The 25,559-nt window shown below is 37.0% G+C and overlaps 1 protein-coding gene across 1 annotated transcript in view; it reads left to right on the top strand.

Annotated features, from left to right (window-relative positions):
• Positions 1–1,239: 1,239 nt before the first annotated feature.
• The window catches only part of LOC306886236 (pleckstrin homology domain-containing family H member 1-like), a gene marked incomplete at its 5' end in the record, with an annotated part of 36,109 nt that continues 11,789 nt past the window's right edge, over positions 1,240–25,559 (top strand). Inside the window, 18 exons of the mRNA XM_079443186.1 lie at positions 1,240–1,383; positions 8,978–9,040; positions 9,363–9,512; positions 9,722–9,805; positions 9,888–9,969; positions 10,055–10,198; positions 11,164–11,960; positions 13,088–13,166; positions 14,762–14,853; positions 14,995–15,142; positions 15,273–15,409; positions 16,252–16,362; positions 16,469–16,555; positions 17,412–17,570; positions 18,598–18,678; positions 18,819–18,998; positions 20,186–20,297; positions 20,502–20,614. Of these exons, the coding sequence (XP_079299312.1) occupies positions 1,240–1,383; positions 8,978–9,040; positions 9,363–9,512; positions 9,722–9,805; positions 9,888–9,969; positions 10,055–10,198; positions 11,164–11,960; positions 13,088–13,166; positions 14,762–14,853; positions 14,995–15,142; positions 15,273–15,409; positions 16,252–16,362; positions 16,469–16,555; positions 17,412–17,570; positions 18,598–18,678; positions 18,819–18,998; positions 20,186–20,297; positions 20,502–20,614 (2,763 nt within the window). The remainder of the gene's footprint in view (positions 1,384–8,977; positions 9,041–9,362; positions 9,513–9,721; positions 9,806–9,887; positions 9,970–10,054; positions 10,199–11,163; positions 11,961–13,087; positions 13,167–14,761; positions 14,854–14,994; positions 15,143–15,272; positions 15,410–16,251; positions 16,363–16,468; positions 16,556–17,411; positions 17,571–18,597; positions 18,679–18,818; positions 18,999–20,185; positions 20,298–20,501; positions 20,615–25,559) is intronic.

The raw sequence follows: 25,559 nt of genomic DNA, 5'->3' as shown, positions 1-25,559 counted from the left end.
CATGCATAGCTGGACTTACCCCATCCCTACGGCCTTCACACGATATGCATGTGTATATTAGTGTCTATAGTGCGTATGTAGGGAGGTACCAAGAAGGTAGCCTTTGTTAAACTGTGTCATCTCTATGAGCTCACAACTCAAGTTTGCTTTTCAGTGGTTACCAAGGTGACAAAAAAATGAGCTCATTTGAAGGGAGGGAAACAATGAAAGAGAGGTGAAAAGAAACCCCTGGCCCAGAGAGTTTACCGCCAGACCTGTGATGTCAACTGTGTGTTCTCATCTCATGGTAAATGTCAGTCTTAGATCACCAAGATTTTGGCCTCTTTTTCATTAGACTGTCTAATGGAATTAAACTCCAGTCGCTGAAACACTATAAACACTAAAGCAAAGTTCCTGTCAGTTGCACTATTAAGTAATGGTCCACCAATATGGGGTTTTTAATGGCCATTACGCATTCAAATTATTTAGAGAGCAGGGTAGCCGATGGCTGATATACTGCAGAATGGTGACAAATAGAAGCCTATTTGTGTCTTGGAGTTAAAAAAAGAAGGAAATTACAACTATAAAGCTCACAGTTAATTTGGTGTTATTGTGAACAAATGTTTTGTAATTGCAAATTTTGTTGCGTTGCGGCTTGTTTTTGTTGTGTTGTGCTGATTTTGTTGTGTTGTGGCTTAATTGTTTCCGTTGTGTTGTGGCTTGTTTCTGTTGTGTTGTGATGATTTTGTTGTTTTGTGCTAATTTCATTGTGTTGCAGCTTGTTTTCATTTTGTTGTGCTTGTTTGCGGCAAGGTATTGGAACTCTGTAAATGAAGCATTAGAAACAGAAAATACTCATTGTCTGTGGACAAGACTGTTGGTAGATTTTGGAACTGATACAAGGACATTTATAGCTATTGTCAGTATTTTCAAATAGTGGCAATTTAATTGGTCTGGGCTGGACATTGGTCACTACTATTAATGTCTGGCTTTGGTTTTGATGGTCTTTCAGTCTTTTTCTAGTTGCACTGTCCAGTGGACAATCTAATTTCAGTAGACGGTTCATTTCATTTATTTATTTTTTCTCTAAACCAGCCCGGGTCCAAGGTCCCACGCCTCCTTTGCAGATTTCAAGGCAAACCTGTTAACCCTGTCCTCTATTTGCCTTGCATACATGTAAAAGTTAATTGCGTTCTCACTCCGTCTGATAAATTTCCATCGCTGTTACCTGCAGGTTGGCAGACTGGCACACAGGCACAGATGGCAGAGGTGATGGAGAGTGTATCCACGGCAGGAGTGCCCAATGGAAGTGTGGACTGGCAGAAGAGATGCATCACCCTGGAGACGCAGCTGATGAGGTTTCGTCTACAAGCGGGAAACATCCGCCACCTACTTGCTGAGAGGGTAAATGAGGGGTGTTATGCTTAACACAGGGTCTACAATTCACCCACTGCATTCCAGTTACGCATATGATTAGTTTATTTTATGTACATTTTGCACAGCTTATGTACGCTAAGTTCATCTAGCCAGAACAAATAGCAATCCCCTTGAGTTAGACTGTAACAAAGGCATTTTATTTGACAGTGAACATTGAATGCTTTATAAGGCCTGATAATATAGTAAACATGCTGCAGGGTTGCATCTTATGACTTGCACATGAAGTCTTCAGCCTGTCCCATCATCCTAACTTACTAACAAGAAAGTTCCAGAAAGTAATACTGTCTTTTTATTTTTTGGACTTGGTTCTTTGTATTTTTTTATTGGACATTTACCATGGTCTTTGAAATACCTTGGTTGCGCCATGTAAATATCATGTTCCTTGAACACTGTAATCATTCAGTACCATGATATATATATATCAAAGTACCATGGTTTTACCACCTGATATATCACTGTTCTATGGTATTTTTTGTATTCGTGATATCAGCTGATTCTTTTTCTCATCTAGTTCTTTTAAGAAAAGTATTTTTTTCCTCAGTCACAGTGGAACAAGTTACTTAGTTTCTCCTCTGCTCTTTCTCTCCCTCCTCCTCTATGGTTTGGTCACGCTGCATTGACCTCAGTGTTTCGTCTTGCAAGAAAAGGTTAACCATCAAACTTGGCAGGCAGCGTTGCAAGGAAAGTCAGGGGGAAACCACTGACTCGTGTGAATGCTTGAGCGAATATACAGGTGTGTGTCAGTGTGTGCATTTTAGAAACAAGGGAAGGAATTGTTTATTAATTACCAGATTACCAAAAGTAACTTTCTTTTGACATTTTCTGGTGTTGTTTGTGACCGCTTTGTTAGGGTGTTGTGGGTGGTTGCAGAACATTACTACATGGCTGCTAAGGTGTTCTAAGTGGTTGCTATGTGTGATGTTGCTTGAACATACTCCATGGAGGTAACAAACCTAACTGCTCTAGGGGGGCGAAAGAGCTTTCAATCATAATGTATAGGCATAGATGCGATTTACAATAAGTGCAATATCTGCAATTAACACTTAGTGAAAATAGCGTATTTTCTTAGTGATAGATGTTATTTACACTAAGTGAAAATAGTTATAGATTCTATTTACGCTATGTAAAAATAGGAATATTTGCATTACAATAATAGGTACATGCTGTTTATATTACTTGGTGCAAATAGTGGCACAAATCTGCTCCTCACTATTGTAGAACATTATATGCAACAACGTATTGAGTGTAAATTATAATTAGTTATTAAAATTATTAAATGGATGCTGCTTTGGGACAATAAAGCCATCACTACACCTAACCCTAACCTTAATCAAGTAAACACCCGTGAGGTACGTTATTTTCCCTTTTTGATTATTTCCTTCATTTTTATTGAAAATAAATTCCTTTCCGATTTGATGTGTGATTTGAAAAGGGAGAAGAACGTGTTCGGCAAAAGGCGGATTCAAACTCGGGCCAATTGCGTCAAAAAAATACATACCTAAGCTGCTGTTTAATGGGCGTCTTTTGCAATGTTGTCTAACCATACCACACACTGGTCGGCGGAGTTAGTCTAAATAGACACTCTGTAATGTCCAATTATTCAAGTCACTATAAACATTTAGACTTTAACAACTTGCTTAGAAATATTCTTTCTAAGATGTTGTTTCACTGTTTTTGTAGTTGACCTCAAAGAGGCCCTACGTTTGCGCTAGCTAATCTTAATCTGCCATGATAGTAGTTGACCTGAAAGAGAAAACTGACTGTAAAAAAGACATTTACACTAATACCTACTGTAATGTCCCTTGTGGCCACATTGAAAATGCAAAGTGTACTTGACTGAATTGAAATCAAACTCATTTCAAAATACAACAACACATAACAACATCTGCGTTCACTGATTTGCGTAAAGTATGTTTCAGGCCTTAGGGGTTTTGAGGTTTTGCGCTAGTCAATCCCAAACCTCTTCAGCCATAAAAACCGTTTAGTGAAGAATCAGAACACCTTCTAACCATTTTTCATGCATAGCTTTGTCTCAATAAACACACTGTGGATTAAACATCTCTTCACGGAGGAACATATAAACACTATCAGATCGGTCTGTAAACCATGTGTGTATATGCTCTTCTTGATGTTGATTCTTGATAAGTCAGTCCAAAAGCAACAAAATCAATTTTGGTAGGTCTGTTGTTGTGTTTTTTTTTTCTATCTGTGGTGGTGCCATTAGGGTGTTTACTGTCCAAACATGCAGACCACAGGGACATTAAGTCTTGGACGGCTCCCAAGCGTCCTCCATCAGGTTTCTCCCCTCTTTGGTCATCGCTCTAGCAGTCTTTTTCTCACCCTGACCTCCACACTCTCCTGCTCTCCCATTCTTTCCAGCCTCTCTCTCTCTCTCGCTTGATATCGGGGCTCAGTGTCTCATGGGTTTCTGCTTGTTTTGTTGAAGAGGACAAAAGAACGTGCTGAGAGTTTGCTGCTGGTGCTTGTTTAGAAAGATTCATATGCTTCTTGTCTGCTTCTCTGGGCGGCGTTAGGAGTGTTTTACACATTGACCCACTTTGCAGAGAAAAGTCTTGACACAGAATTGTGTGAGGGGTGTGATCTCTCATTCTGTCACGAGGGAATACTTTTTCCATTTTTTCACGTTTACATGCCCTTTAGTTGAAAAGTGTGTCCTGTTGTAGAATGAGATGAACATTGTGTGTGAGTGTTCGTAGGCTATGTTTGAATAGCATACTACCATGCTACGCACTGTTTCTGAACAATATAGTATGTGAAATGTACTGTGCAGTACTGTATAGTACTGTGCAAAATGTTGCACATTTTCTGTATTAATAGAATACCCATGAATATAGAATACCCTTTTTTTCCTAATGACTACAGTAATATCCTTACAGTGTGGCTACAGTAATATCTGAGATTTTTAAACCCAAAAAAGTGCATCCATCCATCATAAAATGTAGTCCACATGGCTCTGGAGTTGTTAACAAAGGCATTCTCTAATCTCTAGCTTCCGCTAACTGGTACGCGCGTTCACGAGAGAGTGGCATTCCAGTAGATGAAGAAGGACGTAGGTGTAGCGTAAGTGTTGTTGATACACTGAGCCACCATATTGGATTCTGAAGTCAGGGTTGTTGCAGTTCCTCTGAGTTTCCGAGTTGGAACTCTGACTTGGTTCCTACTGGGAACTCAGAGCACAAATGGAATTATTATCTGCATTGTCATGCTGGAGCTGCAGGAAATTATGTCATGGCAACACTGATTGGCTGATGGCACCACAAGAACTTAAAGGGGTCATCGGATGCAAAATTCACTTTACAAGTTGTTTGAATGTAAATGTGTGTTGGAAGTGTGTGTACACATCCATCCTATAATGATAAAAATCCACCCATTGTTTTTTTTAAATCTCTGTTTTAAAATCCCCTTTCTCAAATCAGGTTGTTCTGAGAGTTCTGTCATAATGATGTAGTTCTGTACAGGCCCCTCCCACGAATAATGATGTAGTTCTGTACAGGCCCCTCCCACGAATAATTATGTAGTTCTGTACAGGCCCCTCCCACGAATAATGATGTAGTTCTGTACAGGCCCCTCCCACGATAGTTGATTGACAAGACTGTCTTACCTTAGATCCGCCCTGAGTGAGCTGTCATCAGTCCATCATTGTGTCGACTCCGGTGCAAGCAAGGGAAGACAAGATGTCTCCGATTAAGCGATTTAAGTGTTTATTTGTTGGATGTAATAATGAACAGTGTTGGGGAAAGTTACTTTTAAAAGTAATGCATTACAATATTGTGTTACTCCCTAAAAAAGTAACTAATCACGTTACTTAGTTACTTTTTATGGAAAGTAATGCGTTACGTTACTTTTGCATTACTTTCACGTTACTTTTTAAATATGAGCAGGGCTTATTGTTTGTTTTTAATATAAGAAGTTCTATTTATAGCAAATGTAAAAGCTCTTTCACACCAAAAAGTGTAATGAATAAACCTCAGGCTGAAGCAAGAGTAAATTCATGTCTGTACAGTAGAACGCAGAAGTTCAACATAATAAAAAAACAATGAAGCACAATTGTTAGTTTATCTAAAGTCATTTTTGCTTATTAGTATGGTTGAACTGGATCATCAAAGGTCAGCAGCAAAGCATATTTAATTATTGCAGGTTTGCCTCATATTCTGAGTTTGCATTTCACTGATTTAATTCATTTTGATGAATGCTAAATCTGTTTTTTTGCGAGTGGGATGAATTAATGCACATTCACATTTAGTCAAGAACTGCAGTAATATTATGTTCACACAGCGCACACAACGCCTCTGTACTTCCGATTTCTCCCAACACGGGGACAGGAGACTTGTCAGTCAATAAATGGGAAAACAAAGTAACTGGCATTACTTTTTTGAAAAAGTAACTGTAAATTAAAAAGTAATGCGTTACTTTACTAGTTACTTGAAAAAGTAATCTGATTACGTAACTCGCGTTACTTGTAATGCGTTACTCCCAACACTGATAATGAATATAGCAGGTCATCATTTACTCCCGACATCTGAGCCGCAGAGGATTAACGTTACTTTCATTTTGAAGGGAATGCGCCGATCTACATAAATGCATCTATGTTCGCCCGAATCATTCGTGATCCAGCTTTATCTACAGAAGAAGTGAGTATAAGGGTTTTTATGAATATTTGCAAATAGCCTTTCCTAATAATGTGCTAGTTAGCCAGTTTCGCAGCTGAAGTTTAGTATGCTCCATAGATATTTATACCTAGACGCCTCATTATCGACTGTTTCTATGGGCTGCGATACGTAATGCATCCGCCATTTTTGGAACAGTCTGCTAATCTTTGAGTGCTTTGACTGTGTGCGTCTACAACAGCAAGTTACACGCTTGTATATCTTTGAATATTCATTGATTATTATGGTGAATGCGAGATGGCTGATGCGTCAACGTATCTGGAGCGGTCGAATAGGGAATCTACACATATCTATGGTCTGCTCGTCACTCCACAAAAGAGAGGGGCAGAGTCAGCAGAGCTCACTGGCATTTAAAGCAACATGGACTAAAAAACAGCTTGTTGAAAACAGAGCTGATTTTGACAGGGTAAAGAAGGTGTTTTTTACACTACCGTTGAAAATTTTTAACCAAAGTATGTTATAGACTTTTCATTAAGCCCCTAAAGAATCATATAAACTTGTGTAAAATGGGCATCCGATGACCCCTTTAAAGAATCTCAAACCCTTAATTAGTGACTATCCTCATGCAACAGCATACAACTGTTTGAGATGTATTGTTGCATAATGCATAGTGTTTCACTCACATTGGCAGAATTTAAGCATAAAATATGCATTGAGCTGTACACTATGCAAGTTTTCTATTCTGAACATAATTACTAATGTCTTTTTATTTACTTCAGTTGAAAGTGTCAGATGTAGTTGTACTTCAGTTCTGATCGTGTTGATGTGACTTCACTCAGTCTTTATGTGCCACATGTGTTTGTATTTAAAATGGGGAAGTAGATGTAGAAGATTCAGTAAGTTGGTCCTCATGTTGAATTTGGCCTAGTTCTTCTTGCTCTCTGTAGAACTGTCTCGTTTCTAATGAGCTGCCAGACAGGAGGATTAGCCTGCTATAGCAATAATACTTTCTTGCTATAGCTCGCTTTCTCAGACTCACCCAATCTCCATTCTATCATTTTGCTCAATTTTTAAATACACCACCCCTTCTTCATTAGCCCTTATCTTCTTGCATAGTTCTCTAATTAATTATTGAGCCATTGGTTGTTTCAGGCTTTTGGTGTCTGTGCCTAATATGGTTCATTATGTATAATCATTATGTTTTCAGGCAGTAGTTTGATGTTTCTTCAACAATGGACACTTATTTAAAAAGATAAACTCTCCTGCACACTTTTTACATTCTCATTAGTTTATAAAGATGTTGAACCTCAGCTATACTGTAAGAAAGTTATGTTTTAGTAAGAGACCGATAGCAGATGGATGCTATGCTGGTGATTTCCACAGTCATTAATGCATAGTTCACATTCTCTGCTTCCATATTCTAAGGTGGATAAGTCAGCTGGTTAAGGAAGTTCTGGAGTTCAACCAAGGAGGAAACCTTCTTTGCATTTTCCAATAGCAACTACAGAAGAACAGTTGTTAAATGTTTCACATGCCTGGTGGTTCGATGCCTGAGCAGCTGATCTGCCCCCACCTGTTTAACCTGTGTCCTGTCATCCCAGTCGACTGTCAGTCCATCCACAGCCTTCTGTTGAATCTGGACAATGTGTTGTGTCTTAGCATTGGTCTTAAACTTAGGATCAATATTAAGCCATTTCTTTGAGCTATTTACGTTTTACAGCAGAATTGATCTCTGTGTTGCAAAATTAAATCAGTCTTTTCCTGTTTATCCCTGTAAAGCTACTTTGAAACTGTATTGTATAAAGCGCTATAGAAATATAGGTAACAACAGATTTCTGAATACATTGTAAAAGTTTTTTACTTACTCCTTTCAGTTTTTAAATATGTAATCTAATCTGACTAAAGGCTATATCTTGGAATTCATTCTGTCTGTGTCATTGAACTGTTACTCTATTGAGGCCAGTAGCTCAACACTCTCCACTCACCACCAGTAAACTGTACGACATAGTTGTTGAATAGCTCTTAATGCTCAGTGAATCATTGCTGAGTGGGTAAGGCTAACCTGAGGTCAGTGCTGAGCTTGGGTGAGTGGACATTATTCCCATAGTAATGCGGATTGATGGAGTGTCAGCGAAAGCATGTCCCTGTTCATATTTTTCACCGTGTCATCTGTTAATTTCTGTACATTTGCTGACCCTTGGGTGAAGAGTCACACCTCCATACAATGACCCCACAGGCTCCTTTTTGGACCCGACACTCCGGGAATGCTCACATGGAGTGGGTGCCTCCTGGGAATCCCTGTACTTTTGGCTTGAGGAATGAGAAAGAATTTTAAACAAAAGAAGTGCTCTGACATACAGTGGGAATCCATTAGTATGCTTGTCCTCCTTTATACTGGGTCAGTGAGCTCATGAAACATTAAGCGCTAGGCATGTCATGGCCAGGAACTCTGTTTGTGTGAGTTCTAATAATCTTATGTTAATCTATATATTTGCAAAAGTGATTCTGTGTGAAGAGATATAATCCACGCATAGATGAGAACACCTTCCAACTGCCTTTTTCCCCTTCACCTCTTTTTTTTCTTTCATTGAGTTTCATCCATTAGCAGTTAAATGTTTAAAAACCTTTTCCAAGTGCTGTCTTGTTGATAACCGCAGTGGATTGTGGCATGAGCGTGCCCAAACCCGCACCAGTACAACATGCCCTCAGATTGCCAGATTATGATCAAAATCATTTAAGCATGACAGATAACATCACTCAAAATCAGATATACAGTAGATTATTCTTATAGTTTATCATACATTCATAGTTTATATAACCATCTCTCTCTCTCTCTCACACACACACACACACACACACAGACAGACACACACACACATCCTAGCCTAAAAAAGAATAATCCATGAATCTCTGTGTTTTGTTTATTTGTATAGATGCAGGAGTTGGAACAGAGAGTGATTGAGGCCGACCAGCGGGCAGAGAACGCTGAAAAACAGGTATGGCTGTTGTACCACTATCCCTCCTTTTGTTTATTTTCCATAATTTACAGTATTTGGATCATTCTCAGGAAGTAGTAGTTATCCTGTTTGCCAGAAGTTTCATTGATAATTCATTAACAATATATAACTAGCAAATATTATCAGACCACACCACTTTATTCAAGGTCAATATTTTTGTATTTTTGTCCCAAATTGTAGAATGCATTTTATAAATTATAAAATAATAAGACATGGCAGCACAAATGACAACTCTTTCCTGACAATTGTAATCATAAAAAACACATTTATCTTGAGAATTTAACCAAGATTGCCATTGTAGGTCCACATTATGGAGGAGAAACTGAAGTCTGCAAATGTGCAGCCCAGTGAATCGGAAAACTCGCTGTACAGGCGTTATAAAGAGTTGAACAGTCAAATTCAGGAGAAAGACATGATCATAAAGAGACTCGAAGGACAGCTGGAGAAGCAGGTAAAGAAAAGTCCTCACAGAGAGGAAGAGATGGCCACGTGTGCTCATTAAACTCTCAAAACAGTATCTTTATTACCTCTGTAATCTTTTTTAATGTTATGTTGTTTGTTTTAATGTTGCTACTGGATACCTGAATTTCCCCTTGGAGATCAATAAAGTATCAATCAATCAATCAATCAAACTCTCAAAACTGCTCTCTTTATGTGCAGAACTTGGTTCGAGCCCAAGAGGCAAAGATAATTGAAGAAAAAGCTGCCAAAATCAAAGACTGGGTCACATTTAAGTTACGAGAGGTGAGTTGAAACATGGAAGTGCTGTGGATAAAGCATTTGTTGAGTGTGCCATTAATCTTTCTCATCTTTTTGTGTCTTGTAGATGGAAACAGAGAACCAGCAGTTAAAGAAGGCAAACCTGAAGCAGGCTGAGCAGATCCTCATACTGCAAGACAAGCTTCAGAGTAAACATAGTTTCTTTCCTGTTTTCTTTCCTTTTACCATTTGTTTTCACTTATGTTTGTATATATCTCACTGTGTTTCTGTCAGCTCTTCTCGAGAGGCCCATGTCTCCAGCGGTGGATGCCCATCTGGTCCCTTCTAGCCCACTCCACCCTCCCAGCTGCCCTGGGACACCGCCTGCCCAGGAGGAGGGTTGGAGATTGACAGGATCTCGCATAACCAACTCTACAGGTATATCGTCATATTTTTTTCAGGTTTACTCATGGAGCAGTCTTAAAAAATGTTGGCTAATGGTGTAAAAACAGATTTTTGTGACCACATTTTACACTTAAAATCCACTTATTACGCTAGAAATGGTTTCTTTTAGCAAGCATTTTCTGCCCTCAGCTTTAACCAGACTGTTTTTGATACTTTACCTTTAAGATTTCTTTGTAAAAACAATGATTGATTATGATTATGTAGAGTTGATTATGATTGATATTTATTGTACTCCGTTTTAGCAACAATTATTTAAACAGTTTTTGCAGTTTCCATAAATTCCATAAAAAGTTCAACTGTGTTGTTAGAGTATTCACATGGTATATCTAGATTTTATCAAAATAATTCTTAAATATAATTGGAATTACCAAAACACATTAGTAATGCACCAAAATTATTAGTCAAAGACATTTTTGCTGAACAGATTTGACACATTTCTACTGTATTATCATTTTTGGTCATTGTGAAGTGAGTCCACACTGCTGACATGTTTACCTGTTCACTGTTCAACATCACTGTTCAATTAAACATATTATTAAGTACAAGCGTCAATGATTTTGGCCTGCCAAAAATGCCTTTTCTGTTTCGGCCTAATATTTTTGGTTGCCTAAATTTTGGGGGATCACTTAAACATATAATCATAAAATATTAAATAATTGAAAAAAAAAATTAATTTACAGTATTTTAAGCTTTTAAAAGGTCCATGTTGCACTTTTCGGGGAAATTTGGGGGGATCGCTAAAACATATAATAATGTAATATTAAATCATGTAAAAATTATAATAATAACAAAATATTACTTAATTTAAAAATAAAATTATTAATTAAAATAATTTATTATTTTAAGCGTTTAAATGGTCTGTGTTGCACTTTTTGAACGTTTTAGCTTTCATAATAATTTCTAACTGAAATTGTGTTTATATCTGTTGCAAATTGCAGATAGCAAAAGGAAAATCACGGAGGGTTGCGATTCTGCTTTTCATAGTGCATCTTTACTTCCCATATTACAAGACAAAGGAGACTCTCATAAGTCTAGTCAAGATGGTGTTGACAACACAATCTCAATAAAAGAGAGCGCAGAGGGGGCGGAGCCTTCTTTTGGAGTGGCACGTGAGAGAGCAGTGGGAGGAGCCTCAGACAGAGATCACTCTTCTGACGAACTCAACAGCAAATTTCGTTCCCAGCGCCTTCGCTCTTCTTCATCATCCTCTTCCTCATCCTCCTCAGCGTATGAGACTCCTGGTCGGGGTGGCTTCGACACACCTACCCCCACTCCTAAAAGCCCTCCTCCTGTGTCCCTCTCACCCCCATTAGTACGCCTCCCTCTGTCATGCCCCTTCCCTCTGGCTTTACCCTTGGGCACCAGCATGACCCTGCCCAAAGTTCGCACCCCTCTAACCCCCCGTGACAGCATCCAGCTTGTGAAGAAACACCACAGTCAGCCGCAGCCCGGCATAGAACGCCTCCATCAGGTCAACGTCTGTATTGATATCGGAAACTGCACCTCTCCATCCTGCCACAGTCTGGTCCCCGGAACAGTTTCCACACATGGGCTAGAGGAGACGGACATTGATGAAGGGCCTCCAGAAAGCATGGAGGGTGTGGTGGATGGGTCAGAGATGGAAGCCCAGCCCACTGATGGAGCCTTATTTGAGGGCTTGGCCAAGGAGTTTGAAATGTTGGACCCAGAAGCTCTTAAACCACCTACACCACCTCTGCACCGATTTCCTTCTTGGGTAAGACAGAAAAGAATACAATGGCTTGGACTTCAAATTGTGTGGCATGTTGAGGACAGATCTGCTATTACAAGTTAGCAAGTTGGTACAAGCGCTTGTAATGTAAATGCATTTTTACATTTTTAACATGATTAAACTTAGTTAAAATATAAAAATAAAATAATTCATAAAAAAAACAAAAAAAAAACAAATATATATATATATATATATATAATCAGTTGTATTACACATTTATTTATTACCTTTGACTGTTTTAAATTGAATAAAACTTTATGATATATTTTAGTATACATGTAGTATACAAATGGTAGTATACATACTAGTAGTATACATATATACTATTTAAAAGTTAGTGATTTTTAAAATTATTACTTTTATTTTGCCAGGGCATATTGAAATGTTTGAAAATTATATTAAAGACATTTATAATGTTACTAAAGATTTAATGAATGCTGTACTTTTGAACTCTCTTTTCATCACAGAATCCTGAAAAATTATCATGGTTTTCACTAAAAATATTATGCTGCACAACTGTTTTCCACATTGAGCGTAATAATGAATGTTTCTTGAGCTCCAAATCAGCATATTAGAATGATTTTTGAAGAATCATGTGACACTGAAGACTGAATGATACTGAAAAAAAGCTTTACTTAAGCTAAAAAAAAAAGCTTTAAGAATAAACTACATTTTAAAATATATTAATATGGAAAACAGTCATTTTAAATTGTAATAATATTTCACAATAGTACTGTTTTACTATATTTTTGATCAAATAAATTTAGACGAGACTTCAAAAACATTTTTAAAAAATCTTACCGATCCCAAACTTTTGAGGGTAATTTCTTATACAACTATAATAGGTGTAATGAATATAATTAATATAATAGATAACTATTTCCTGATTAGTTTATGAATTAATGATGCAGTCAATTTAAGTACCATTAAGTTAGTGTTAGTTCCAAAGGTGAGGTGAGCTTAACGTAAAAGAAAACTCAAAAAAACACTCAAAATATTTAGCAACCACATTGCAACACCCTGGCAACCACCCACATCGCCCTAGCACTATAGTGGCAAATTTTGTATGATAAATCTACATCACTGTTTTCATGTTTCTTTGTGTTTTTCAGGAGAGCCGGATCTATGCGGTAGCTAAATCAGGAATGAGAGTCTCAGAGGCCTGTCTTGGAGCCAAGACTACTGGGAGAGGTCAGTCAACCAATCAGTAACAATCACGGATCACTCAGTTTATGTCTGTCACCAGCAGCTTGCTGGCATTTCTTGCAACTTACAGTTATAATGCCATATGAACAGATGCTCTCTGATCTGTCAATTTGAAGTCAGGACTTGTTTGATGTCACTTCCTCTCACCTAAGGGGAACACACCTGGGCAGGTGTGATCTCCATTTATTCAAGCTTCTAAGAGGCTTTTAGAGGACGACTTGGTCTGTGAGTAGAGGCTGAGAATGGAAACCCTGCTTTTCAATCAGCCGTGATGAAAGGATAAAAGCACTGTGTAATTATCTCAGCGAGTATTTCACCTCAACTCTACAGCAAAACTTACAAAAACTGTACTCTATGCTGCAGTGAGACACAAGTCTGATAATATATTCACTTTGATACAAAATTACTACAACGTTTTGGAAGTGATGGCCACGTTTAACTCTTCCACACTGTTACCACTGAGCGGTCGGCTGAAAAGTTGATTTCAGGTTGCAGATCTTGTGTAAAAGTCTAAACCGGGTCACTTCAACCACAGATGCTGTTTTGGAGTGAATTAATATTAGCGACCGGAAATTTGTATCTAATCATCATTGACAGGCACTGTGTTTTGTTTAAACTGCTGCTTTTAAAACGACATGCCCTCTCTGGACCATAATGTATGGGTTGCACTTAAACAGAGAAGGGCTGATGGGAGCAACTATTATGGAGATAGAATGCTGTCACAATTTGCCAGTGAATTAATAAAGAAATTGATTAAGTGCTCTGAATAAAGGTGACACATTTAGCTACAGTATGTACATGGCCATACAGAGTTGTGCTCTGGGATATTTAAATGTCCAGATTTTTTTGGTTCTTAACCTGTTAGAATTATATAGGGTTGCTATAGTCATGAAAAACCTGGAAATATTGGGAAATTATAAAATTGGAATTTTCAGGCATAAAAAAATAAAAAAGAATTCTACTCTTGCTCAGCTAAAAAAAAAATAATAAAAAAATGCTTTTGTGAGTTTTATTAAATGATCCATAAGTAATTATAAACAACACAAAATTACTGAAAATTAATCAAAAGTGTCAGTAAATAAATACAATTTATTATGTAACAAAATATTTCTATTTCAAATAAATCCTGTTCAATCTTGTTTTCAACATTGATAATAAGAAATTTCTTGAGCACCAAATCATCACATCAGAATGATTTCTGAAGGATCATGTGACACTGAAGACTGCTGAAAATTCAGACAAGAATAAATTAAAATATTATATAGTTGAAAACAGTTATTTTAACTTCACAATCATACAGTTTGTACTGTATTTCTGATCAAGTAAATGTAGATTCCTTTAAAAAATATTTAGATTTTGCAGACCGAAACTTTTGAATAGTTTACCTGCTATAAAAAAGAAAATAAATTTTAATTGAATAAACAATAAGCTAATTAAATGTACGGACACCATATTTGGTTATTTCACTGGTATCTGTAAATGGAAAGGCCTTATGAAATTATATTAAATTGCCCACCCAGGCCCTATGACTTTTTACAACTTTATGCAAGTGCCCATGTGTTGTTGGTTTATTTCTCCAGTTTCCACCCAACCTCAACACTTCACAACTGGCCCCTTCACCCACCTCATTTATAAGAACATCAGTGTGCCTGTGTACTCCACACTCAAAGGGGTAAGACTACATCATTAGTATGAGACTTAACTAATTCTAAGCTTACAAATGTGGCATAACAAGGACTGAGAGAAATCTGTAAAATAATACAAAATGTAGTGTCTTTCTCATCCTTCCCACAACGTGCCTCTGCTCTTTCAGAAAGCAACTCAGATCAGCAGTGTCCCTCTCCCTGATGATGACTCGGGTTCAGAAGACGACAGCAGCTCATTGGCCAGCCTGCACACATCCACATTGGTGCCAGATAAGAAGGGCAGTACCCCAGGCAGCCCACGCGCTGTCAAAAGAGGTGAGGAATTCTATAAAATAATACACTCTTGGGCAAAATCTTTTTTATTCAACTGTTTAATAATAATAAAAGTGTGTAAAAACTCTCAAAGATCCAGGTTCATCTCTTGGACGTGTCTTTTGTCCCGCAGGTGTGTCTATGTCCTCCATCAGTTCAGAGAGCGACTATGCCATTCCTCCAGATGCGTACTCACTGGACAGTGACTGCTCAGAGCCTGAGCACAAGGTGCAACGGACCTCGTCCTACTCGTGTGAGAGTGTCGGACCGGTACGTTTCTGAACTCCTCATTTGAACCGTCGCTATATTTGTCTTCGAATCTACTTGACCATTCAAAAATTATATTGTGAAATGTTATTGCAATTTAAAATGATTGTTTTTATTTAAATAAATTTTAAAATGTAATTTATTCCTTTAATGGCAAAGCTGATTTATTTTTATTTTTTTAATCAGCTATTACTCCAGTCTTCAGTGTCACATGGCATGATCCTTCAGAAATCATTCTAACATCCTTGTTTTGTTTTTGTAATGGTCAAAACAGTTGGAAACAGTTGTGCTGTTTAATATTTTTGTAATATTAAGTGTTTTTTCAAGATTTTTTAATGAATAGAAAGTTCAAAAGAACAGCATTTATTTGAAATATAAATATTTTTACTAGAAAACAAAGAGTTTTTACTGTTTTTCGGTAACACTTTAGTATAAGGACCAGTTTTCACATTAGCATGCCTGTTAGTAACATATTGGCTGTTTATTAGTTCTTATAAAGCACATATTCTACATGACTATATTCTACATCCCTAATCAATACCTAAACTTAATAATTACCTGACTAACTATTAATAAGCAGAAAATTAGGAGTTTATTGAGGCAAAAGTCATAGTTAATGATTTGTTAATAGCAAGAATGCACATTTTTTAGTACAGAGGTTCTTCAGATAATATCTGTAACTATTATTCAGTCTATTCTTACATTTTAGTTTTAGTCCAAGAAGGTTTGTAATACTATCAGAAAGCTATCAGTTAGCATTCCCATTCACTGCAGTCCTAGCCATAGAGTTAGAAGTAAGCCAGATCGTCCATGTTTAACGGTTTTGTATGTGCCTTTCAATATAGGAGACTCTAGAAAAGACGGGTTACTTGCTGAAAATGGGCAGTCAGGTGAAAGCTTGGAAGAGGCGCTGGTTCATTCTGAGGAACGGGGAGATCTTGTACTATAAGTCACCGGTGAGTAGGCTTTTCCACAACTCTGCGGCGGTATTTGAGAGACGGTGTGAGGGAAGGAAGTTTAGAGTTATAGCGCTGATGATATCTGCCTTTGTTTTGCTCTCAGAGTGATGTGATCCGGAAACCTCAGGGCCAAATAGAGCTGAACTCTTCGTGTCATATAGCCCGTGGAGAGGGAGCTCAGACATTCCAGGTGAGAGACACACGCTGATACACCTAAACAGCCTTTAACAAATCTGTCAGCCTGAGGCTTTCAGAAACAGCCTGATATGGGTATCGCATGAGTTTCGCTTGTATTTTAAGGGGATGTTCAGCTCTTAAGTGCTGTTATTATTGGGTTTTCAAAGGCGTAATAATAATAATGGGGAATTATGTATAATTTCCTCAGTCTTGAATCAGTGTAATCACAATTTGGGAGGAATTGAATATCATAATCATAAAATATCTTGCAGTATTTATTGTAGATCATCTGGACATGTTTTACTGTTACCATATGACTTGGAAGAAATTCTACAGTACATTCCATCATGGTCGAGATGATTTGAAATCTTCACTCATAATGGCAATTTTTCAGTTCACTTATGGACAGACAGACAGTTTTTAGCATTTTATTTAATATCATAATCATAAAATGTGTTGTTGAATTTACTGAACCATCTGTTTTTAACTGACTTGGAATACATTCTACAGGACATTGCATAATGGTAGAAATGATTTTGAGTTTTTGTCAAATAAGAGTCATAGTTATGTGCATGTAGTACAATATATCAGTTATGAGCCTCTTTATTTATTCATTCATTCATGCATTCATTCAATAGATTTTTTTAGTTTTATTTTTTATTCATGTAGACCAATTTTTTTTTATCTTGGCATTTAAATTTTAATAGCTGCAATTTGTCGGTTATCATCAGCCATAAAATGAAAATATTTATCTGCATATCGGAATCAGACAGAATTTTAAAACCAGTGCCATTATAGTCATAGAATGATTAACCAGTTTGTTGACTAAATCTCTGTCCATGTTTTTCTCATTTGCGTGTTGTTTCTAGTTAATTACAGAGAAGAAGACCTTTTACTTGGCTGCAGACTCGCCAAATATCCTGGAGGACTGGATCAGAGTTCTCCAAAATGTTCTCAAGGTCCAGGCCAGTGGACCAATTTCCATGGATAAAGAAGCTAAGCCCACGGTGCGAGGCTGGCTAACTAAGGTAAGAGCTCACAGGAGTGTTTTTAAAGGAATAGCTCACCCAAAAATGAAAATTTGGCATCATTTACTCACCCTCATGTCGTTCCAAACCTGTATAAGATTCTATCATATGTTGAACACGAAATTAGATATTTTGAAGAACCAAACAGCTGTTGGTCCCCATTGAATTCAAGAGTAGGGAAAGAAATACTATGGAATTCAGTGGGGACCATCATCTGATTGATTACCAGCATTCTTCAAAATATCTTCTTTTATGTTCAGCATAAGAAAGAAACTCATACAGGTTAGGAAAGACATGAGGGTGAGCAAATAACGACAAAGAATTTCATTTTTGGGTGAATAATCCCTTTAAGGTGTGAGAATGATCCCGTCTCGCTTAGCCCAATGAATATTCGATTGGTTTTTAGTTTTACTCTTGAATGTATTAGCTTATGATGTTAGCCACAAACTAACTCTAAAATCTTTTATAATTTATCTAGTCAAATCCACAGTATTTGAACAGTGTATGTACCTATAGTCCAGCATGTCAGTGCATCTATTTTCATATCGTAACAGTAATAGTTTTGACATGTATAAAACAAATGAAGTGATTAAAGAAGGATTGAGCAGGTGACAGCGAGGAGCGTGGGATGAGATTCCCAGATGGCTGGTACATGCTGGGACACAGCTGAGGTCATCAAGCCTGGAATGTATCTGATAGGGAGTCCTTGATCACAGACTGTGTAATGTGTGGGGTGAGGGGTGATTTCATATCTGAAGGGTTTTGATTGACAGTTCAGGATACAATTTTTTCTGTATGTGGCTGTGCTTGTGTATTGACCTTCAGGATGTCTTGTCAAATGGTGCATTGATAAAGGCATGATTTTTCTATTTGAATGCATTTGATTTGACCATTTTCAGTTTGACAAATAAACTGGAAACTGTCAACCACAGATTTAATATATTGAGCCTGTTTACACCTGGTAGTAAGATCCTGTTTTGCTTCTTTCTCTCTCCATATTTGTGATGATGTCTTTATTTTACTACAGGTGAAACATGGTCATTCAAAGCTTGTGTGGTGTGCTTTGATTGGGAAAGTCTTCTACTACTACCGGAACCAGGATGACAAGGTGGATATCTTTAGCTTCATTCAATTGAGGGATTTTAGTTTCCATGAACGTTCATGTGTGTATTTTTAATGTTAAAATAAAAAAATATATATATTCAGGTATATATTCATATGCTGAGATCAAATATGTGTTTGTGGCAGTTCCCACTGGGTCAGCTACGCGTTCGGGAAGCACGAGTGGAAGAAGTGGACAGGTCATGTGACTCTGATGAGGATTATGAAGCAGGTGGGCGGGGCTTCCTCTCCTCTCACTTCACTTTAGTGGTTCATCCCAAAGAGCAAAGCCCCACCTACCTGCTTGTCGGCACTAAACAAGAAAAGGTATCACTTACACTGCAAACACAATCTGAATTTTGCCTAGCATTTACCTAAGTGCTGCTTTTTGTTTATTATAATACAATATGTAAAATACTTCATTCATATGCAAATCAGTTCTCCATGAAGATATGTGATTACTAGTGTTGTTAAGCACAATACTTAGCTATGATGATAGCATTAACATTTAAACAAATCAACTTGTCAACAAAATACCATCAATAAAACAGACAGTTATATACACTAGTGTTCAAAAGTTTGGAGTTGGAAGGATTTTGCAATGTTTTTGTCTCTATGCTCACCAGGGCTACATTTATGTGATCAAAGATACAGTAAAAACAATAATATTGTGAAATATTATTACTGTTTAAATGACCTCTTTTCTATTTTATTATATTTTAAAATGTAATTTATTACTGTGATTGCAAAGCTGATTTTTTTATAGCAGTCATTACTTCACATTATCCTTCAGAAATCATCCTAATACGCTGATTTGGTGTGTTGCTTAATTTTAATTTTTTTTAAGGAAACATGCTACTTTTTTCAGAATTATTTGATGAACATAAACAGCATTTAGCTTAGTCTGCACAGAAGTCTGTGAATAAAAGGAAATATCTAAATGAACTGAACTCGGAATAAATTGCATGTTTCTGAAAATGGTACATCAGTTTCTTTTTACATCAGTGTTATTTTTATATAATTGTTTTGTATAGTGTACCATTTTATACTTTTTTATTACTATTTGTATACTATATAATTTTTTTTATATTTTGAGTTAGATTTTTTCTAATTTTAGCTTTAGTAATTTTATGGGCTTTTGACGTTTGTTTTAAATAATTTTATTTAGTTTTCATTTTTATTTGAATTTAAGTTTCAGTAATTTCAGTACTTCTTTTTACATTTAGGGTTAGGGTTAGTAATATAACTAATATTAACTAATATCAATTAGTTGCCAAACAGCATTTCTGATTTGTCATCTAATATCATATAACATCTAATATGTTATTTCAAATTTATTTCAATGAACAAAAATGACTTTAATAGTTGAATAATAACATGACTGAGATACATTACTAACTTAGGTTTTTCAGGATCACTTCAGCTGTTCAATAGTGTCACTCCTTTTGGTAAATGAAATTCTGCTCAGTTAGACATCTGCATTCAAACCTAGTCTTTTGCTGTCTTGCTCGTAGGACACCTGGCTGTACCACTTGACCGTTGCGGCAGGCAGTTGTGCCAGCTTGAGAGTGGGCACAGAGTACGAGCAGCTGATTGGCAAGCTGTTGGATGTGGATGGAGACCCAGGTCAGAAGTTACTTTTAAAGATCTACCAACCGCACACTTCTACAACATGTACAACTGCTTCTCACTTGATGGATGGTTTTAAACTGAGATTGAATGACTCTATTTAGACCCCAGACAGTGTTTACGACCAGTTCTTATGGCCTGATAACAGCTGTTGTGACATTTTTATTTGTTTTTAAATCTGCTGTGTGTTCATGTGTGCAGACTCCGCTCTGTGGAAACGTGAAGTGTTGTGTTTCAGTAAAGAGGGTCTGCGGTACCCTCTCACCACGCTGCCCTCCGAGGCTCTTCAAACAGAGGCTCTCAAGCTCTTTAAGGTGAACGCTCTCGTCTGTGTCTTCTTTTACTCTCACATTCACAAACACTCTAGTCTTTATGTCCTCTTGTTGTCTTTATCTTCCTTGAAGAGTCACTCCATCTCTCGAAACACTTTTAAGTTGTCCTCGTCCTCCTCTCCTGAGGGTTGATGGTGCCGTCCTGTCCCTGTGTGTGAGAGAGTTACTGTGTCTCCCACAGCAGGATCAAAGGCTGCTTGTGCTCATTATAGCACAGGAGATAATCAGCTGGATTTGGCTCTGATTGACATAGTGCAGTCATGTTGGGGAACCTGCTTTGAAACTGTAGCTTGCCAAAATACATGCTACTCATAATTTATAGTAGTTCAGACTACACTTTCAAAACAGTAGTACTTGGATACAGTACTCCTAATAAAAAACAAACATTTAGGATCTATATTACGTGTCGTATGGGAACACAAACTAAATCATGGCAAACAATATAGAAAAAAACTACTCTAAACTGAAGCAGAAACAGCTGCTGGTATCAAAATAGCAGGCTGGTTGATGACCAGTATAATTTGAATGCACATGATGAAATTAAATGAGCATGGTATAAACTACCGTTCAAAAGTTTGGGGTCAATAGTAAATGTGGTCAATATACAGATGCATCTCAATAAATTAGAATGTCATGAAAAAGTTAATTTTTTCTTGTAAGTTATTTAAAAAAGTGAAACTTTCATATATTTTAGATTCATTGCATGTAAAGTAAAACATTTCAAAAGTTTTTTTGTTTTAATTTTGATGATTAGAGCTTACAGCTGATACAGTCAAAAATCAGTATCTCAAAATATTAGAATATTTACATTTGAGTTTCAATAAATGACCATCCCTACAATATAATTCCGGGTATCTCTTGTTCTTTGAAACCACAATAATGGGGAAGACTGCTGACTTGGCAATGATCCAGAAGACGAACATTGACGCCCTCTACAAAGAGGGTAAGTCACAGAGGGTCATTACTGAAAGGTGTGGCTGTTTACAGAGTGCTGTATCAAAGCATATTAAATGCAAAGTTGACTGGAAGAAAGAATTTGGGTAGGAAAAGGTGCATAAGCAACAAGGATGACCACAAGCTTGAGAATACAGTCAAGCAAAGCGGATTCAAACACTTGTGAGAGGAGTGGACTGAAGCTGGAGTCAGTGCATCAAGAGTCACCACGCTCAGACATCTTCAGTAAAAGGGCTACCAAGCCACTTCTGAACCAGAGACAACGTCAGAAGCGTCTTACCTGGGCTGTGGAGAAAAAGAACTGGACTGTTGCTCAGTGGTCCACAAAGTCCTCTTTTCAGATGAAATTTAATTTTGCATTTCATTTGGAAATCAAGGTCCCAGAGTCTGGAGGAAGAGTGGAGAGGCACAGAATCCGTGTTGCTTGAAGGCCAGTGTGAAGTTTCCACAGTCTGTGATGATTTGGGCTGCCATGTCATCTGCTGGTGTTGGTCCACTGTGTTTTATGAACTCCACAGCCATCTACCAGGAAATTTTAGAGCACTTCATGCTGCTGACAAGCTTTATGGAGCTGCTGATTAAATTTTCCAGCAGGACTTGGCACCTGCCCATACTACCACAGGTACCAAAAGCTGTTTCAATGACCATGGTGTTACTGTGCTTGATTGGCCAGAAAACTCACCTGACCTGAACCCCATAGAGAATCTATGGGGTATTGTCAAGAGGAAGATGAGAGACACCAGACCCAACAATGCAGATGACCTGAAGGCCGCTATCAAAGCAACCTGGGCTTCCATTACACCTGAGCAGTGCCACAAACTGATCACCTCCATGCCACGCCAAATTGAGGCAGTAATTAAAGCAAAAGGAGCCCCTACCAAGTATTGAGTACATATACAGTAAATGAACATACTTTCCAGAAGGCCAACAATTAACTAAAAATGTTTTTTTTTATTGGTCTTATGAAGTATTCTAATTTGTTGAGATAGTGAATTTGTTGGTTTTTGTTAAATGTGAGTGTACTGGCCTCGTTGAACCCACATTCAATTGTCCAGCAAGTTAAACACCTTCATGCAATAACTCCCGGAACCACGAGGTGATGTTGAGAGTGTAACTTTATCACATGAATGCTGTGAAACTGAAAATACAAATACATACACTGATAAGTTGCATATTCTATAACAATTTTCTATATTACGTACGAGCTTATAGTGACTACTCAACTCAACCAATGAATTCACTATATTTTAAAAAATATGATATTAACAGATGAGAAAATATATACCGTATTGGCAAGCATAAATATGCCATTCTAAATTACATCAAATATGCATCTTTAACTACACAAAATGCACTGAAGCAACCATGAATAACAACAAACAAAATGACTTACAGGGAATGCCTTATTAATAACTTTGAACAGAGGATGTCTTTGGATTGATGAATGTCCATAACATGAACGATCTCTGCCTCTGATTCAGTCTCTTTTTGATGACATCACTAATTGTATAGTTTTTTACTGATGAGGTCACTTTCTAATTTCTTGCTCTACATCATATGACTGCAAGAGGTCGCTTGGCGGCATGATATCACACCTGGCAATGGCTGAACAGTGAGCCTAAATCATCACAATTAAAAGAACCAAGGACTTAAACTACTTCAGTCTGTGTGCATTGAATTTATTTAATACACGAGTTTCACAATTTGAGTTGAATTACTGAAATAAATGAACTTTTCCACGACATTCTAATTTATTGAGATGCACCTGTATTAATAAAAAAATAATAAGATGCACAACTGTTTTCAACATGGATCATAAGAAACCAAATCAGCATATTAGAATGATTTCTAAATAATCATTTGGCACCGAAGACTTGAGTAATGGCTGTAAAATTCAGCTTTGCCACAGAAATAACAGAGAAGAGAAAAGTGTGTTCCTTGTGTGTGTGTTTGTGTTTGTGTATGTGTGTAAACACACTTGACAATAAAGCTCTTTCTGATTCTGATGAAAAGACAAATTCACTTTCTGACAGCAGGTGGCGCTTATGAACAGCAAAAGCAATATAGCGTTTCCACTGCTGTACACAGCTCCGCGCTTATAAACACTCATTTAATACTGTATTTTACAGAGGTAAGAGGAAAAGAAAATGCCATCAAAACTTTTCTGAAGACAGTTCTCCTCAGAAATACATTCATAATAACCCCCATCCCAATTTAATATTTATGAAAATATCCATAGATGCTTATAGTACGTGTCTCTGGAAACACAGCTGAGGCTGCGCCTACCTGCCTTCCGTTTCCATCATACTCCATCATCCATGATCCCAAACATACAAGCTCATCTGAAACACAGTGTACACAGGTGTACATTATAGTACACATTACACAAGTAATGTAATGGCTTGGGCTTTCATCGCTTCTTCTGGGACAGGCTCATTAATCTTCATTAATGATGTAACACATGATGGCAGCAGCAAAATTAAGTCAGAAGTCTACAGAAATATTTTGTCTGACAATTTACAGAAAGATGCAACCAAACTGATTGGAAGATCCTTCATCATGCAGCAAGATAATGACCCAAAACATAGCACCAAAACAACAAAGGAGTTCATCAGGGGCAAGAAGTGGAAGGTTTTAGACTGGCCAAGTCAATCTCCACACTTAAACCCTGTAGAGTATGCATTTTACCTGCTAAAGAAGAGACTGAAGGAGTAACCCCCAAAACTGAAAGAGACTGTGGTGAAAGCCTGGAAAAGCATCACAAAAGAAGAATGAAAAGTTTGGTGATGTCAATGGGTCACAGGCTTGATGCAGTTATTGAAAGCAAAGTATTTGCAACTAAATATGAAGTCGTTTTCACTTTAACCTGTTGATTCTATCTGTTCCAATACTTTTGGTAACATGAAAAATGGGTGGGTTCAAACAAAAGGTGCTATCTTCTAAGTTGTGTATCAGATCCAGATGAAAATACCTGTAAATAAAAGCTGAAATGTTAATCTCTCATCTCATATTCATCTTTTGATGTCAAACCCAAATGTTTTCAGTCTACAGCAGAAATAAAGGAATTGGCCTTACTGTTCTAATACTTTTGGAGGGCACTGTATATTTACAACCCACATATGTTAAGCTACTTGACAGTGAATTATTAAAACTATTAAAACTTTGAATATACGAATACAAGAAGTTGCTAGTGACTATTACACCTCTTATCTCTCAGGATACTGCTTGTTCCCTAACATTAACATAAGCAAGAACTAAGCAAAGGTGGTAATACAATAACCTAATTGTCGGATATATTATAATTTTTTGCTGAAAAATAAACAAGCAATATTATTTAAACAAAAAAATTATTTAAAACACTCAGAGTGCACCCCTAATCTTGACCCCTATTCTAGTAAGTTATAAATCAAAATTGTTAATTAAGGATTTTATTGGGTTCCATATTCTTGAAAATATTTTTTGTCTAACTGATATCTTATATCTCAGCTCTTCTAAGGGTAACACGTAGCTTAGGTCTCTTAGCCAAACTTCGAATACAGGCACAGTTTCAGACTTCCATTTCTGTAAAATTGCCTTTTTTGCTAAAATCATACATAAAGAAACAGCTTGTGACACATATTTACTTCCTATATCTGAGGTACTGTATCTCCAAAATACCCATTGATTTTGGCTCAGGTGGCAAATCAATTTTATATGCTTCTGAAATAAATCTGAATATACTTTGCCAGAATGGTCTAATTTTATGACACGTCCAAAATAAATGAGACAAAGTGTCTTCTGAGATTTTACATTTGTTACATATTGAGGATACATTTGGGAAAATCTTATGTAGTTTGGTCTTCGAATAATGAAGTCTGTGAATAACTTTAAATTGAATCACACTATGCCTTATAGATTTATAGAGCACTCATGAATTTCATTAAGACACTCTTCCCATAACTCACCAGACCATACCAAGTTCCTTTTCCCATTC

This window comes from Barbus barbus (assembly GCF_936440315.1).
Source record: "Barbus barbus genome assembly, chromosome: 20".
NCBI classification, from domain to species: domain Eukaryota; kingdom Metazoa; phylum Chordata; class Actinopteri; order Cypriniformes; family Cyprinidae; genus Barbus; species Barbus barbus.
The sequence above is the reverse complement of the archived record's forward strand: the minus strand, read 5'-3'. Positions and strand labels throughout refer to the sequence as shown.